Source organism: Thamnophis sirtalis, unplaced genomic scaffold (assembly GCF_051295495.1).
Source record: "Thamnophis sirtalis isolate CommonGarterSnake01/CBP01778 unplaced genomic scaffold, rThaSir2_p1.2 scaffold_16, whole genome shotgun sequence".
In the NCBI taxonomy this organism is placed as follows: domain Eukaryota; kingdom Metazoa; phylum Chordata; class Lepidosauria; order Squamata; family Natricidae; genus Thamnophis; species Thamnophis sirtalis.
The window spans coordinates 5,494,880-5,509,536 of NW_028261396.1; the positions used below are offsets into that span (position 1 = coordinate 5,494,880).

General features: G+C 39.9%; 1 protein-coding gene across 1 annotated transcript in view; it reads right to left on the minus strand.

Annotated features, from left to right (window-relative positions):
• Positions 1-14,219, minus strand: part of DCDC2C (doublecortin domain containing 2C) — a 33,092-nt gene extending 18,873 nt beyond the window's left edge. The window contains exons 1-5 of the mRNA XM_087702773.1: positions 13,921-14,219; positions 8,461-8,512; positions 6,793-6,869; positions 3,849-3,980; positions 2,201-2,338 (exon numbers count right to left, since the gene is read on the minus strand). Coding sequence (XP_087558899.1) covers positions 2,201-2,338; positions 3,849-3,980; positions 6,793-6,869; positions 8,461-8,512; positions 13,921-14,219 — 698 coding nt within the window. The remainder of the gene's footprint in view (positions 1-2,200; positions 2,339-3,848; positions 3,981-6,792; positions 6,870-8,460; positions 8,513-13,920) is intronic.
• Between the last annotated feature and the right edge of the window lie 438 nt (positions 14,220-14,657).

Consider the following 14,657-nt stretch of genomic DNA (forward strand, 5'->3'; position numbering starts at 1 on the left):
GCCAGGATAAAAACTAAATGTGTACAAATTTAGTTAAATTAAATTAAATTAATATAGTATAATTATTCACCAGGTATTCCCTTGACACTTATGAATAGGTCATTCTAAAACTTTCAATATGCTGACATCTTTTGACAGAAGTCTGGAGCCGTACCTTAAACATTTCAGTACTAAATATTGTTCATTCCTAATTTAAGGGCATGATCTAGGTCAGTGTTTCTCAACCTTGGTCACTTGAAGATATCTGGACTTCAACTCCCAGAATTCCCCAGCCAGCATTCGCTGGCTGGGGAATTCTGGGAGTTGAAGTCCAGATATCTTCAAGTGACCAAGGTTGAGAAACACTGATCTAGGTTTTGGACATAAAATTTCTTCCTAGATTTTACCTTTCAGGTAATCTTTCATTATTTACTGCTAGATACCGTCCTGAAAGCACTTCCTTCCCCTTTTTCTTTTCCGATGTGAAACGGTTCAGACTGCTTGCGACCTAACCAGTTACTGTTCAGGATGGGCAATACGTAGAGATAAAAGAACAGAACATTTCAGATCCCACAAAGTTGTGAATGAAAACAGGTCTGTTTTCAGAGCCAGATCACTCCCAGGACTTTGCAAACCAGCTCCGGATTGTAGTTTGGCAATTACCTTGAGAAATTGTCAAGTCGCCCACAAAACATCATGTTCTAGAGAACTCTGGTAATGTCTGGAAGGGAAGGGAACATTCTGGAATGTTCTGAAGCCATTCATTGCTGAACAGTGGTGGGTTTCAAAAATTGTTGGAACCTACTCTGTGGGTGTGGCCTCCTTTGTGGGAGTGGCTTGCCACCCATGTGACCGGATATGAAATTATGAATTAGTACTTGGGTCGGTCCAAGCAGCTATTCAGAAACTCTGGCATTGAAGCATGCAAGTCTTAAAGCTGTCAAGTTACAAGATCCTTGCCAGTGGTGCACTGAAAATAGTTAGCTGTGAATCTCTGGATAATTTTGAGTGGATTACAAAGTGGTCCCTCCACCCCCCCACCTCACCCCCGATCTGAACACATCTGCTTTACTACATCTTATCAAATTAAGATGACTTTATCTTGATCCTAGAAAGGAAGAATCCAGCAGGGATGGTTCAGTTCCATGAGATAAAAACAGAAGGTTAAAGAAAGAGACACTATTAGAAATATCACAGAATAAAATTGATTAAAACAAGCCTAACTTAATATGAGTTTCCACAATTTTAAAGGCTGTTCCAGTCTATTTAGAGTACTGTCTCTATTGTTACCTAGTAGAATCAATCTAATTTTTTCATGAAGGACAAAGAATGCCTTAAAGACAATAGAAGAACTCCCTGCTACCCACTTAATATAAATGTTTGGAATACAAGAGATTTAGAGTGTTGCTTTCTTTGAATTCCCTATTGGCATCATCTCCAAATCTATACATTATGGCAGTGTTTCTCAACCTTAGCAACTTGAAGATGTCCGGACTTCAACTCCCAGAATTCCCCAGCCAGCGAATGCTGGCTGGGGAACTCTGGGAGTTGAAGTCCGGACATCTTCAAGTTGACAAGGTTGAGAAACACTGTCCTAACCACTGCTGGGGAATTCTGGGAGTTGAAGTCCGGACATCTTCAAGTTGCCAAGGTTGAGAAACACTGCATTATGGAATGTATGAAATTTTAAAAATAGTATCTGTGCATTATGGAATGTCAGGGGTATTAGAGCTTTCTTTGTAATATTTTACATATCGCATAGATGGAACAAAATAATAAAATCAGTGACTAATATATTAATTAGAAGTACGCCTTCAATAATTAAAAAATAAAGGAACAGCAACAATGAGATAGATACCATTGTTTTAAAAAAATATTTGAATATTTTAACACAATATTATTGACATATTGACAATGAAATTGTCATATATGTTAAATAAGTACTTTATTATTCCAGCAAATTAATATTAAACAAATTGGAAGTAATAGAGACAAATGGGTGCATTTAAAAAGCTTTGGGTTAAAGGAGGATTTAAACAGTTAAATCTGCAGATCAACTTCGTATTTTTCATTTTAGAAAAACAATTCCTGTAAAATACATACAATCCAAGTCATCATAAATCTTTATCTTAACTCTAGGGAAAATAAGGTTTTTGGCTCAGCTAGAGCTGGTTTTCAGCAACTAGCTACATAAGATCAGTTTAGATAAGACCCAGCTTACCGACGAATATTTTCTGGAACTTTAGGATGTTGCCAGTATGGCAAACGCAGAAATCGTTCTTTGCCACATGCAACATAAAATTGGTTATCTTCTAATTGATCAGGTCCATGTATAGGCTGACCATTTAAAGTAAACAATCTACAAAGAAGAGGAAATTAATATGGGTATAAGTATACCTAAACGACATTATGAACTTTACTCACCATGAAATGTTTATTTTTATATTTTGAATTCTATCTTTGGTCTTCAATTATGTAAAACCAAAACAGAGAGAAGAACTGGTAAACTTGAGGGACCTCCGAATCCAAGAAGGAACAGAATGGAATTATTATAAAAAGAGAATTAAGAAACAATGACAATAAAAAAATATATTCAAACAATGACCAGATGGAGAGATAATTTTCTGGCTCTAATATTGAGAAATTGGTAATTCAACTCCAAATTTTAGGCTGGGTAGAAAAAAGCAATATACATTAAAATACCTTTTAGGGTAAATCAGGATTAGATCTTTACTGCAAGTTAAAGGCAAGTACAGAGAAGGGGGAAAAAAACAGTTTACCTGAAACTTGCAGTGCTATCCATTGGCAATGCTGTAAAGAAATGTGGTTACTCAAGTTGTAAGCCAAACCCAGATGCACCCCAGAAATCATGTAGAAATCCTGTGTTCCTTCAACTTGCATGCAAACCGACAAGAGTTTTAAATATTCAAGAGCAAAAACAAATTAGACAATGGATTCTTCCAAACTATGGTCTACAAAACTGAAAGGTTCCTCAGAATAACAGAGTTGGAAGGGATCTTAGAGGTCTTCTAGTCCAACTGTCTGCTCAGGCAGGAAAGCATATACCACTTCAGACAAATGGCTGTTCAATCTCTTCTTTAAAACGTCTCGTGTTGTAGAATTCACAAGTCATTCCACTGATTGATTGTTCTGTCAGGAAATTTCTCCTTAGTTCTAGGTTGCTTCTCTCCTTGATTAGTTTCCACCCACTGCTTCTTGTTCTGCCCTAACGTGCTTTATACTATACGGCATCTGAGGTCATGCAATCACTGATATACAAACGTAGGTTAAATAAAGCATCAGCATATACATACAGACATACAGACAGACATATATGCATCAGAGGTGGGTTGCTAATTTTTTCACTACTGCTTCGAGCGTCCTCACACACAACACTTCTACGCATGCACAGAAGCGTCTGGGCAAGACCTCCCACCATCACTGATGGTTCGGCCTGAATTGGCAACCCACCTCTGATGTGCATATAAAAGATATGTGGACAATATAAGATAGGAGATAAAATGTTAAATTAAGATAAAACCATGATAAAATTACCATAATATGGGGCCATAGAATTCCAATGGGATAGATGTTATAATTCGATATCTAATGAAGCTAACCATCTAACCATCTAGTCCTCCGGGATTAGGCGGCCTATAAATCAAAATCAATCAATCAATCAATCAATCAATTAACTGCTTCTAGTGTATCTCTCCCTGCCTCCCCCCACTCATATTATAGGGAAATGTGTTCCTGGAAGTGGTTTTGTTGGATCTGTGTGATCTGTTTGGTTGTGGTTATTAAAAGCCACCTATCTTAATCGCCATTGGTCATTCTTCTTATAAAAGTTTACTATAAGATTAGCTTACCTATTAATATACCCAGAGCGAGGAAATACTTTTTCATTTACAAGGGCGAGGACACTGTTCCAATTATTTAGTGTAAATCTAGGTATAAGGATTTTCATGGGTGATATGAAGAGATCTCCATTTGTGAAAACACTGTCAAAAACAAACATACGTAAACCTAAATTTAATAGGATACATTGCTCAAAATACATAAGCAAATCACATTGATGGTATTTCATGAAGGATACACCCAAATCCAGTAATAAATTTTAAATCTTAATTTATTGAATAAATTCCAAACTCCTTAGGTTGTTAATGTTCATATTTCAACAATATAAATATGTCTAGTTGAAGAACTCAAGAAAGGTTTGGCTTTTGAAAATTTAATTATTTTCTCTCTATACCAACTGAAGATGTCCTTAACAATTCCCAGAGGAAATAAAGTGTAATTCTTTTAAAAAGCTAATAAAATCAATTGATTTTTCTACTGAGGCCTGAATTAGAAAATGTTTCTTCCTCAACCTGTAATTATTTATGGAAGTATTGTGGGACTGATACTACACTAATCCAGATATGGTTAAAATGAAATCAGTGGGACTTATGCTCCTAAGAAACTATGATTGAGATGTGAATACAAAAATATTTGTTTAAAAGGAGTGAATTTGGATAATTTATCAGGTAGGTAGGTAGGTAGGTAGGTAGGTAGGTAGGTAGGTAGGTAGATGATAGACAGAGATAGATGATAGATAGATAGATAGATAGATAGATAGATAGATAGATAGATAGATAGATAGATAGATAGATAGATAGGGATGGATGGATGGATGGATGGATGGATGGATGGATGGATGGATAGATAGATAGATAGATAGATAGATAGATAGATAGATAGATAGATAGATAGATAGATAGATAGATAGATAGATAGAAAGATAGATAGATAGATAGATAGATAGATAGATAGATAGATAGATAGATAGATAGATAGATATAAATATACATATAGGTACAGACCTTCTATTCCTCCACTTTTTCTTTCACAGTCATACATGTGTTTGAAGGAAAGGGAATTTCTAATAAGCTTTGTTAAGCCAAGGATTGTTCTCAATACTGCTGTTAATCCCTTAAGCATTTCACTTAAGTGTGTATCTGTTCCATTACACGAAAAACTATTAAATACAACTCAACCTCAAGGGTTGAAGAATACTGTGATACCAATGTGCTATATAGTTCTGGAAAATTCAGCTAGTTTCAAATTCATCTTTTTAGTTTCACATCCTACTTCTTTATCTATAGCAATATATCATTGAAACTATTTGCAGCAACTGTAGATTGTTGCTTTGACTATTATTAAAACTGTTGTATATTATCTAGGAAAAACATTCCAATATCGTTCTTAGTACAGCAACATACCAAAATCACAATGTATTCACTAACCATCTCAATCAATTATGTAAATCTGGTTTCAGGCCAAATATTTGTGTCTGGCTGATTCTTTAAAACAGGACTCTAAAGCAATGGAAGTTGCATTTATAAGATATTTGGGGCCATCTAGTGGAACTGTCATTATACACATATTAACGTTTCTTCATTGAAATAAATTTTAGAGGCACTTACATACATTTAAGAAAAGATCCACTATCTGAGCATAAGAAAGGCATAGCCAAGCCCATTTGCAAACATTGTAAAACATTGCCCCTTCCTTTTCTTTTTCATATATCCCAGAAGTCTGAAAAACTAAGATTTATATTAGTGCTAACTTTATCAACGTAGCTTTATTCTTGTAATTTCAGGAAAGTGAGATGAGAATAAATTACTGAAAGGTAAGTACTGAAAAGAAGGCGTTTCTCAGGATCTTCTATATAAAAAAGAATTTGCTGCCTGCTGAAGTGGTCCAGTTGGAGTCTTGTTGCAATAAAAAAACAAGGAAAAACTAATGTATGGATCAGTGGTGGGATTCAGCCAGTTCACACCTATCTGGCAGAACCGGTTGTTAATTGTCCAAAGCAGTTGGGAGAACCGGTTGTTGGAAGAAATCTCCTTTTGTTTTTCCCCACTTCACAGGGCTAATCCTGTTAGGAAGGCAGGAAGGAAACATTCTGGTGTTGTTTCTAGCCTGATCTTCATTGCCCTGCTTACAGAAACTGACTCTCCGGTTAACCCTTATTATATTGTAACAGCTAAGGCGAAGCGCCCATCAATGTGAGTGACGTTGAGTTGGCCACACCCATTCTGTCACATGAACACCGAGCCCCGCCTACCCAGATGGTCATTAGGGCAGAGAACCGGCTGTTAAATTATTTGAATCCCACCACTGGTCTGGATGCTCCTATATAAACCCAACTGACCTCTTTTATTTGCTTGCAAGCCTGTTGCCCATCAGATAAACAAATATGCCTGGAAGATACCAGACTGGAGAAAATTGGCTTATGGGGGTTTTTTTGTGTGTTTGATCCCACCCAGCTCCAGGGTCCAGAGGAGGATGCAAAGCTGTCTTCCCCTATCCCCAGAAAAAGCCTTGGGAGACAAGAAGCATAATTAACCCCAAACTTGCTTCTTTGATTGTTGTGAGCCACTCAGAGTCATTTTAGAGTCAGGTAGCCCCAAAGTTTAATAAGTTATTATGGGTTGGTCATCTAGTCCAGTGTTTCTCAACCTTGGCAACTTGAAGATGTCTGGACTTCAACTCCCAGAATTCCCCAGCCAGCATTCGCTGGCTGGGGAATTCTGGGAGTTGAAGTCCAGACATCTTCAAGTTGCCAAGGTTGAGAAACACTGATCTAGCCATCCAGATAATGAATTTGTCATTTTTATCGATCTTATTATTCTATGTCGAACGGGGATTTGAATTCTAGCCCAACCTTCAAGCCATCTTCATATATCATTTTTTTCAGTTGGACATAAACAGCAATGTGAGAACTCTAAGAAACTTACAGTCTTAATAAGTCTAAAAGTAAATACTCACTTAATATTTCTTGGTTTATTATAAATTGATTGCCATTTGGAAGGAACTTTTATATTACTATGGACTACTGGTCGAATCTGCAAGAGACAGAAAGACTCCAGAATCTTAAAGGCCAGCTCATGTTTGCCCTACATATCTGCACAGCTCCGGACAAGGCCAGATTTGAAATGTGGGTACCTTTCTAATGATTCAAATTCTGGCTAGAATGTATTGCTAAAACCTTTCCCTTGCAATTTAAGAAACCTTCTCCAAGAATTTGCTTTGATTATCCAGACTGAATGATACTTATACTTCTTACACATCAAGCCCCACGTTGTTGTTTTATAAATTGCAATTACTTTCAATTTGTAAAACATTCTTTTTCATCAGAAACCAGAGTTCCAATTCTATTATTGGCAGAAGTGACTAGATGAAGACAGAATTGGGGTGTGGGGGAAAGCTGCTAAGGGGGGGAAAAAGCTATTTCTTGTGTGGAGGACATTCAGGGAGTGACAATTGCTGCTATACACGTCTGTTCCTGAGCTCCAATCACTGATTCAGTCAGGATATTGTTATCTGGACTACTGCAACGTGCTCTACATGGGGCAGCCCTTGAAGAGCATTCGGCGACTTCAGCTTGTCCAGAATGCAGCCGCGCGAGCGATTGTGGGTGCGCCTCGGTTCACCCATGTAACACCTATCCTCCGCGAGCTGCACTGGCTGCCTATTAGTCTCCGGATACGCTTCAAGGCACTAGTCGTCACTTATAAAGCCCTTCATGGTATTGGACCTGGGTACTTGAGAGACTGCCTGCTGCCAATAACCTCCACTAGACCGATTAGATCCCACAGATTAGGCCTCCTCCGAATTCCATCCGCCGGCCAGTGTCGACTGGCGACTACCCGGAGGAGAGCCTTCTCTGTGGCTGCTCCGGCCCTCTGGAACGATCTCCCCGTGGAGATTCGAACCCTCACCACCCTCCAGGCCTTCCGCAAAGCCCTTAAAACCTGGCTGTTCCGACAGGCCTGGGACTAAAGAACTGTTGCCCCCATCTCGAATTGGTATGACTGCTGTGTGTTTTTAATTATGCATTGTTTTGTGTTGTTTTTAATTTTTTGTTTGTATCCCCCTTCCCTGGTTGAGTTGTGAGCCGCCCTGAGTCCCCTTCGGGGGAAAAGGACGGCATATAAATAAAATCAACATTCAACATTTGCATTCAGAAACAATTCCAGATGCTGGCAGTTGCTGAATGCAGGGACATTCGTTATGTGCAGACTATGTGTAAGGAAAGAAAGAAAAAAATCCAGCAAGTTGGAAGAGAATATATATAAATTCATATATTATGGTTTACCAAACAGTTATTGCATTTTACTCTTCTACGTTGTAATCAAATGTAGGCTAAATATGTAAACTCTCTATATCAGTGGTTCCCAAACTTGGCAACTTTAAGACTTGTGGACTTCAACTCCCAGCAGAGCTGGCTGGAGAATTCTGGGAGTTGAAGTCCACAAGTCTTAAAGTTGCCAAGTTTGGGAACCACTGCTCTATATAAAGTAGTAAAATAAATTCAGCTCGTTTACTAAGCCTTAACATGCTGAATTAAATTAAGTTGGTCCATGATAAATTGATAAAATGGAGTCACGGTTTCCTTCAGAAAATTATTGAACATGGCACTGATGAGATACTCACCACCTCATCCCTCTTCTTCGTTTCAGGTTTCTTTGTCCCTATATCTGAGTAACTGCGGAAAAGTATAATACATCACATTCTCATTAATTTGTCAATCAACTTGTAAGTAGGGTCCAAAAGAGAAATCTGGTCCAATGCAGCAATCTTGCCTTATGTAGAAGCTCAATGTACCGGTTCCACCACAAAACCGCGTTCGACTAAAGCGCGCTCGATGAAACCGCGGAGCTGACATCATCACAGGGCGACAACAGCGCGGAGACAGAAGCACACTGTAAACGCTAAACCTAAACCTAACCCCCCTAAACCTAATCCTAAACCTAACCCTAAATCTAACCCTTAACCTAACCCTAAACCTAATCCTAACCCTTAACCTAACCCTAACCTTTAACCTAACCCTAAACCTAACCCTAACACTAAACCTAACCCTAAACCTAACCCTAAACCTAACCCTTACCTTAAGTTGAATCGGCTTGCTTTCAAAGCGCTATTTAAAGCGCCCTTCTTTCTCCACGCTCGCTGTTGTTGCCCTGTTGATGATGTCAGCGACGCGGTTTCATCGGGCGCGCTTTAGTCGAGCGCGGTTTTGTCGTGCCACGCAATGTACCTAGATTCTCTTCAATCAAATGCCAGAACTAAAGTAGGTTACTAGAGACAAAATGTACCAGTATGTAGTGATGAACATTAGAAGAATAGGTTTAATAGGGAGATACATAGGTCTGATCCAGATTAATTAAATCTTAACGTATTTCATTATCTTAATCCTAATCCTAACCTATACCAGTTTCTAATAACTGACTCACTGCGGTATGCAGACATGTTACTATTTACTAGTCCACTAAAATCCACGCACCCTACTACTAGGGTTCTCACAATAGATTTTTCTTGGAAAATATCTCTGAGGCAAAAAAAAAAAAATAAAGCTAAATTAACAATGCGCGTCAGTAAACAATTTGGGCTGAAGTGTTGGTTTACTTCAAACAGCATCATTTAACAAGTGTCAGTTCAACAAAAACAATTTCATTGCTCATATCTTTTCATTCATTAAAAAAATGTATAAGCCACAGAACTTCAACATTATTTAATTATCCCCAAAGTGATGAACAATCTAAGCAGGAGAAATGTATTTGATCTAAAGGCTAAACAGATAATAAACTCCCACTTAAGTCTATTTTACAGAATCAGTTTTTATTATTTATCACTCTTTACATAGGTCTCTCACAAAGCTTTCTACTTTTGGGGACCCTCAGTGGAGGAGACGGGGGGCATGCAGCGGGACACACTACCCAGGAATTGACGTCCCATCAGAAGCTCTGAAATTAATTATCAGATAAATAGTCTGCATGACTCGAAGGGAGTTAGATGACGATGGGGAATTACATCTGGATCAATTTTGTGCTAAATCCAACTTCCTTAAGGACACTTGTCAACAGGCTTTTTGTAATTCTCAGGACACACAAAACCTTCACTCGCTTATCAAGTTAAACATGTCATGGGAATTGGACCACCACATATTTTTGTGGCTCTGTTTAGAGACCCATGGCAACATAGAGCAATGGAGATTAATCACTTTTTGATGAAATAGAAGACACAGCAGACATAGCTAACTATGATGGAAAAGGAACTCTGACCATTTAGTATCTGGGAATTCATCAGCAAATTCTGAAAATCTGCATGAAGTCTGAGGTTCTTTCTTTCTCCTTCCTTCCTTCCTTCCTTCCTTCCTTCCTTCCTTCCTTCCCTCCTTCCCTCCCTCCCTCCCTCCCTCCCTCCCATCCACCCATCTTATTCTTATAATACTATATAATTCTAATCATCAGATCCCAAAATTAACATTTCATTTCTTTCAATGTCTTACAAGGTCCCAAAAGTGGTTTCCAAGTAGAATTAAATTAAGTCAGTGTTTTCTTTAGTCAAATCTGTCACTTTCATCATCTCCACCAATTACAGTACATCAGCTTCACCATCCATTCTTCCATTATAGGTATTTCCACCTTTGTGCATATAAAAGTCTCACTGCTGTTACCATATATAAAAGTGGAGTTCCATAAGCTGATGTCCATTCGCCTGGCCATTAACACCACCACCACCCCAAAAAAACCCCTCTGGTTTCAATTGCAAATTAACTTTTAAAATCTTCTGCATCAGACGATATGTTTGACCCCAGTATTTCCTAGCTTTCTTGCATGTCCACCAAATATGAAAAAATATCCTCAATTTGATTACTTTTCCAATGAATATTTGAAATTCCCCTGCATATTTTTGACAGCTTATCTGGTGTCATATACCAGCAATACATCATTTTATAAAAATTCTCTTGCATAATTTTGCCCTGTAAATAGACTGGCCAGGTATCACACAATAAGCATGTCACTACAAAATAGACTTATATACCGCTTCATAGGGCTTGCAGCCCTCTCTAAGCGGTTTACAGAGTCAGCATATCGCCCCCAACAATCCGGGTCCTCATTAAACATTATCTTACAGTGGGAATTGTAGAGCCGAGGTGGCGCAGTGGGTAGAGTGCAGCACTGCAGGCCACTTCAGCTGACTGCTATCTGCAGTTCAGCGGTTCAAATCTCACCGGCTCAAGGTTGACTCAGCCTTCCATCCTTCCGAGGTGGGTGAAATGAGGATCCAGACTGTGGGGGCGATATGCTGACTCTGTAAACCGCTTAGAGAGGGCTGAAAGCCCTATGAAGCGGTATATAAGTCTAACTGCTATTGCTATTGCTATTTGATATGAATTCCAGCTCTCATCCACCAAGCAACTGAGAGTTACCACGTTTCAGCAAACTCAGTAAAAAGTTACAGTTCAACAAATCTGCAGCCCAGTTTGCCTTTACAGATAGTCCTCTACTTATGATCACAATTGAGCCAAAAAGTTATGTTAAGTGAGTTTTGCTCCATTTTACGACCTTTCTTGCAACAGTTGTTAAATGAATCACTGCAGCTGATTAGTTAGTAACCGAGTTAAGTGAAAATCTGGCTTCCCCACTGACCTTATCAGAAGCTTGCAAAAAATGATCACATAACCCCGGGACACTGCAATGGTCATAAATAGGAACCAGTTTGCCAAGGGTCTGAATTTTGATCACATAATCCTGGGGATACTACGACTGTAACTGGGAAAAGCAGTCATAAATCCCTTTTTTTCAGCGCCACTGTAACTTTGAATGCTCAATAAGCGAACTGTTGTAAGTCAAGGACTACCTGAACTTGGATGTGAGTCTCAATGATTCTAGTGAGCCAATTATGAATAATTATGCATATAAACAAAAGACCTTGGGAAGAAGTTTAGATTATAGAGCAGTGTTTCTCAACCTTGGCAACTTGAAGATGTCCGGACTTCAACTCCCAGAATTCCCCAGCCAGCGAATGCTGGCTGGGGAATTCTGGGAGTTGAAGTCCGGACATCTTCAAGTTGCCAAGGTTGAGAAACACTGTTATAGAGTATATTGGAGTTTCCAGTTTAATAGCAACAACATATTTTAACCAAGTGAACAATGAAACATCGTCATAAAAACGATTCTTTCAATCCAACGGCAATTGATAGATTCCTGGTAAGCAAATGATTTTATACCAGCTGGCCACTAATTTATAGGCAGGCCAATCACTACAACTCCCCCCAAAATTAGCATTTAAGCCAAACCAAAGTTTTTATCACTCTCTACTTTCTTAAAGAAAAAAACAGCACGTATGTGACCCAAGGTAGAAATCTACTTATTGGCCTATATTGCGATACCTCTGTTCTTAATTTCCTTGCTCAGCTAAAACAAGAAAGAACGAAAGAATGTAAAAGCACTCGGCTGCATTAATAAAACACACAGCTTGGTTAGCGAATTGCTTGAATTACCCATTTTTTCTCTGAACTAATCAATATAGCTTGGAATCACACAACAATCAATGGCAGAAACTCTGGCCAAAAATAAAACTGAGAGGGGCACTTGGCGCTGAGCTTGACTGATTCTTTTCTTGCAAAAACTAGGTAGGTAGCATCATCAGTTGCTAGTGGTAAAGATAAAACTAAGCCAGCTCACGTGGCTACTTAAGTGTGAAATCATGGATCTAGTCCAGTGTCGGCGAACCTTTTCGGCAGAGTGTCAAAATGGGAGCGTTTGTGTGTGCTGAAAGTTTAGTGGGATTTTAAAACCATTATTCAGTGCATTTAATTAGAACTACAGGAAAAAACCTGACTTCCATTGAGGACCTGTACACTGCACGAGTCAAAAAGAAGACCATGAAAATATTTACAGACCCCTCGCATGCTGGACATAAGTTGTTTCAACTCCTACCCTCAAAACGACGCTATAGAACACTGCACACCAGAAACAACTAGACACAAGAACAATTTTTCCCAAACGCCATCGCTCTGCTAAACAAATAATTCCCTCACCACTGTCAAAATGTTCACTAAGGCTGTGTTACTATTACTATTAGTCTTCTCATACTTCCTATCACCCATCTTCTCCCAATTATGACTGCAGGACTGTAACTTTGTTGCTTGTATCTTTACAATTGATATTGATAGTTTCCTGATTGCTTATTTGTACCCTATGACTATCACTAAGTGTTGTACCTTAAGATTCTTGACGAATGTATCTTTGTCTTTTTATGTACAGAGAGCATATGCACCAGACAAATTCCTTGTGTATTTAATCACACTTGGCCAATAAAGAACTCTATTCTATTCTATTCCCTAGTACCATATATATCAGGCAAGCTATAAATCCACTTGCATCAGTTTGAGAGACCGCCTACTGCCAATTACCTCCACTAGACCAATTAGATCGCATAGATTAGGCCTCCTCCGAACTCCATCAACGAGCCAATGTCATCTGGCAACTACCCGGAGGAGAGCCTTCTCGGTGGCTGCTCCGACCCTCTGGAACGAACTCCCCGTGGAGATTCGGACCCTCACCACCCTCCAGACTTTCCGCACTGCCCTTAAAATCTGGCTGTCCCAGCAGGCCTGGGGCTAAAGACCCTAACCCCACCCGAATGGTATGATAGTTGTGTTTTCTTTTAACAATGTATTGTTTTATGTTCATAACTTGTTTTGTCCTCCCCTTCCCCTAACTTGTGAGCCGCCCTGAGTCCCCTCAGGGAAAAGGGCGGCATACAAATAAATAAACTATAAACTATATTCTAATGAATATTGCAAAGGCAAATGCAGTTCATCTAGTTAGCACAAGAATGCGGGGGGGGGGGGTGTTAATTGCAACAAGGACTTTTGAATTTCCCACTAATATCTTCAGTTTTATGCTAAACTCCCCTATCAAGCATCTCTTTTTTTTTTCTTTTGACAACACTGGATAAAGGTTTAAAATTAGCGCCGGTGAAGATTTTCTTTGGAATTTGTACTACCTGGACTGTTACCTAATAAAATTGAGGAGAGAAAAAGAAACTTTGCCAAACTTTTAAGCTCCTACCGACTTGCAAGGATCCGCTCTTCATACTTACTTGAGTTTCCTAAACTTCTCCCTGCCAGCCACCACGTATCTCCCTCCCTGCTGCAGTTCCGGGAGGTCTGTGATGGTATGCCCTTGCAGGGGGGTGTAGAGCTTCCGCACCCCAAAGGGGGTTGGCACATCTTCGTTCAGCTGGATCATGAAGGCTTCGAAGTTGGGCACGTGCCGAGGGTTGATGATAAACTTCCTCGCCAGGTAGAACGGATCCCCGTTACGGTAGACCCAAATGGTCCGGACAGGGATGGACTCGGTTAAGCTGTGCACCGCCCGAGGCCGGGCTGTTCCGATCATGCTTGAATCGGCTACTACTACTTTACGCAGAGGGCTGGGAAAGATAGAAAAGGCATCCAAAGAAAAAGAAGATCTCCTATCTTAGAAAGGAGGTGGGGGCAAAATGAAGAGCTTCAGCCTCGCCTTTCAAGGATGCTCCTTCAGCAACCTCCTACCTCATAGTGTCAACCACACTGATGCCCCCCACCCCACGCCCTACCCCCCCACCACCAGCCCTCCGGGGAGCAGCTCCGTCTCGCCCCCTTTCACCTCCACCCACCGGGCTGGGCGTCACGCCGAGGGGGAGGATTGTGACTCAGAGATTACACCGAGGGTCCCGCCGGGGGGAAGGCGGTGCGGTTGCCTCGAAACCTCCTTAGGTTGGGGGGAGACGGGGATGGAGGGGGGGCGTGGGAGGCAAGCAGGAGAAGCTGCCTCTTCCAGCACGGAGCTTTCGCT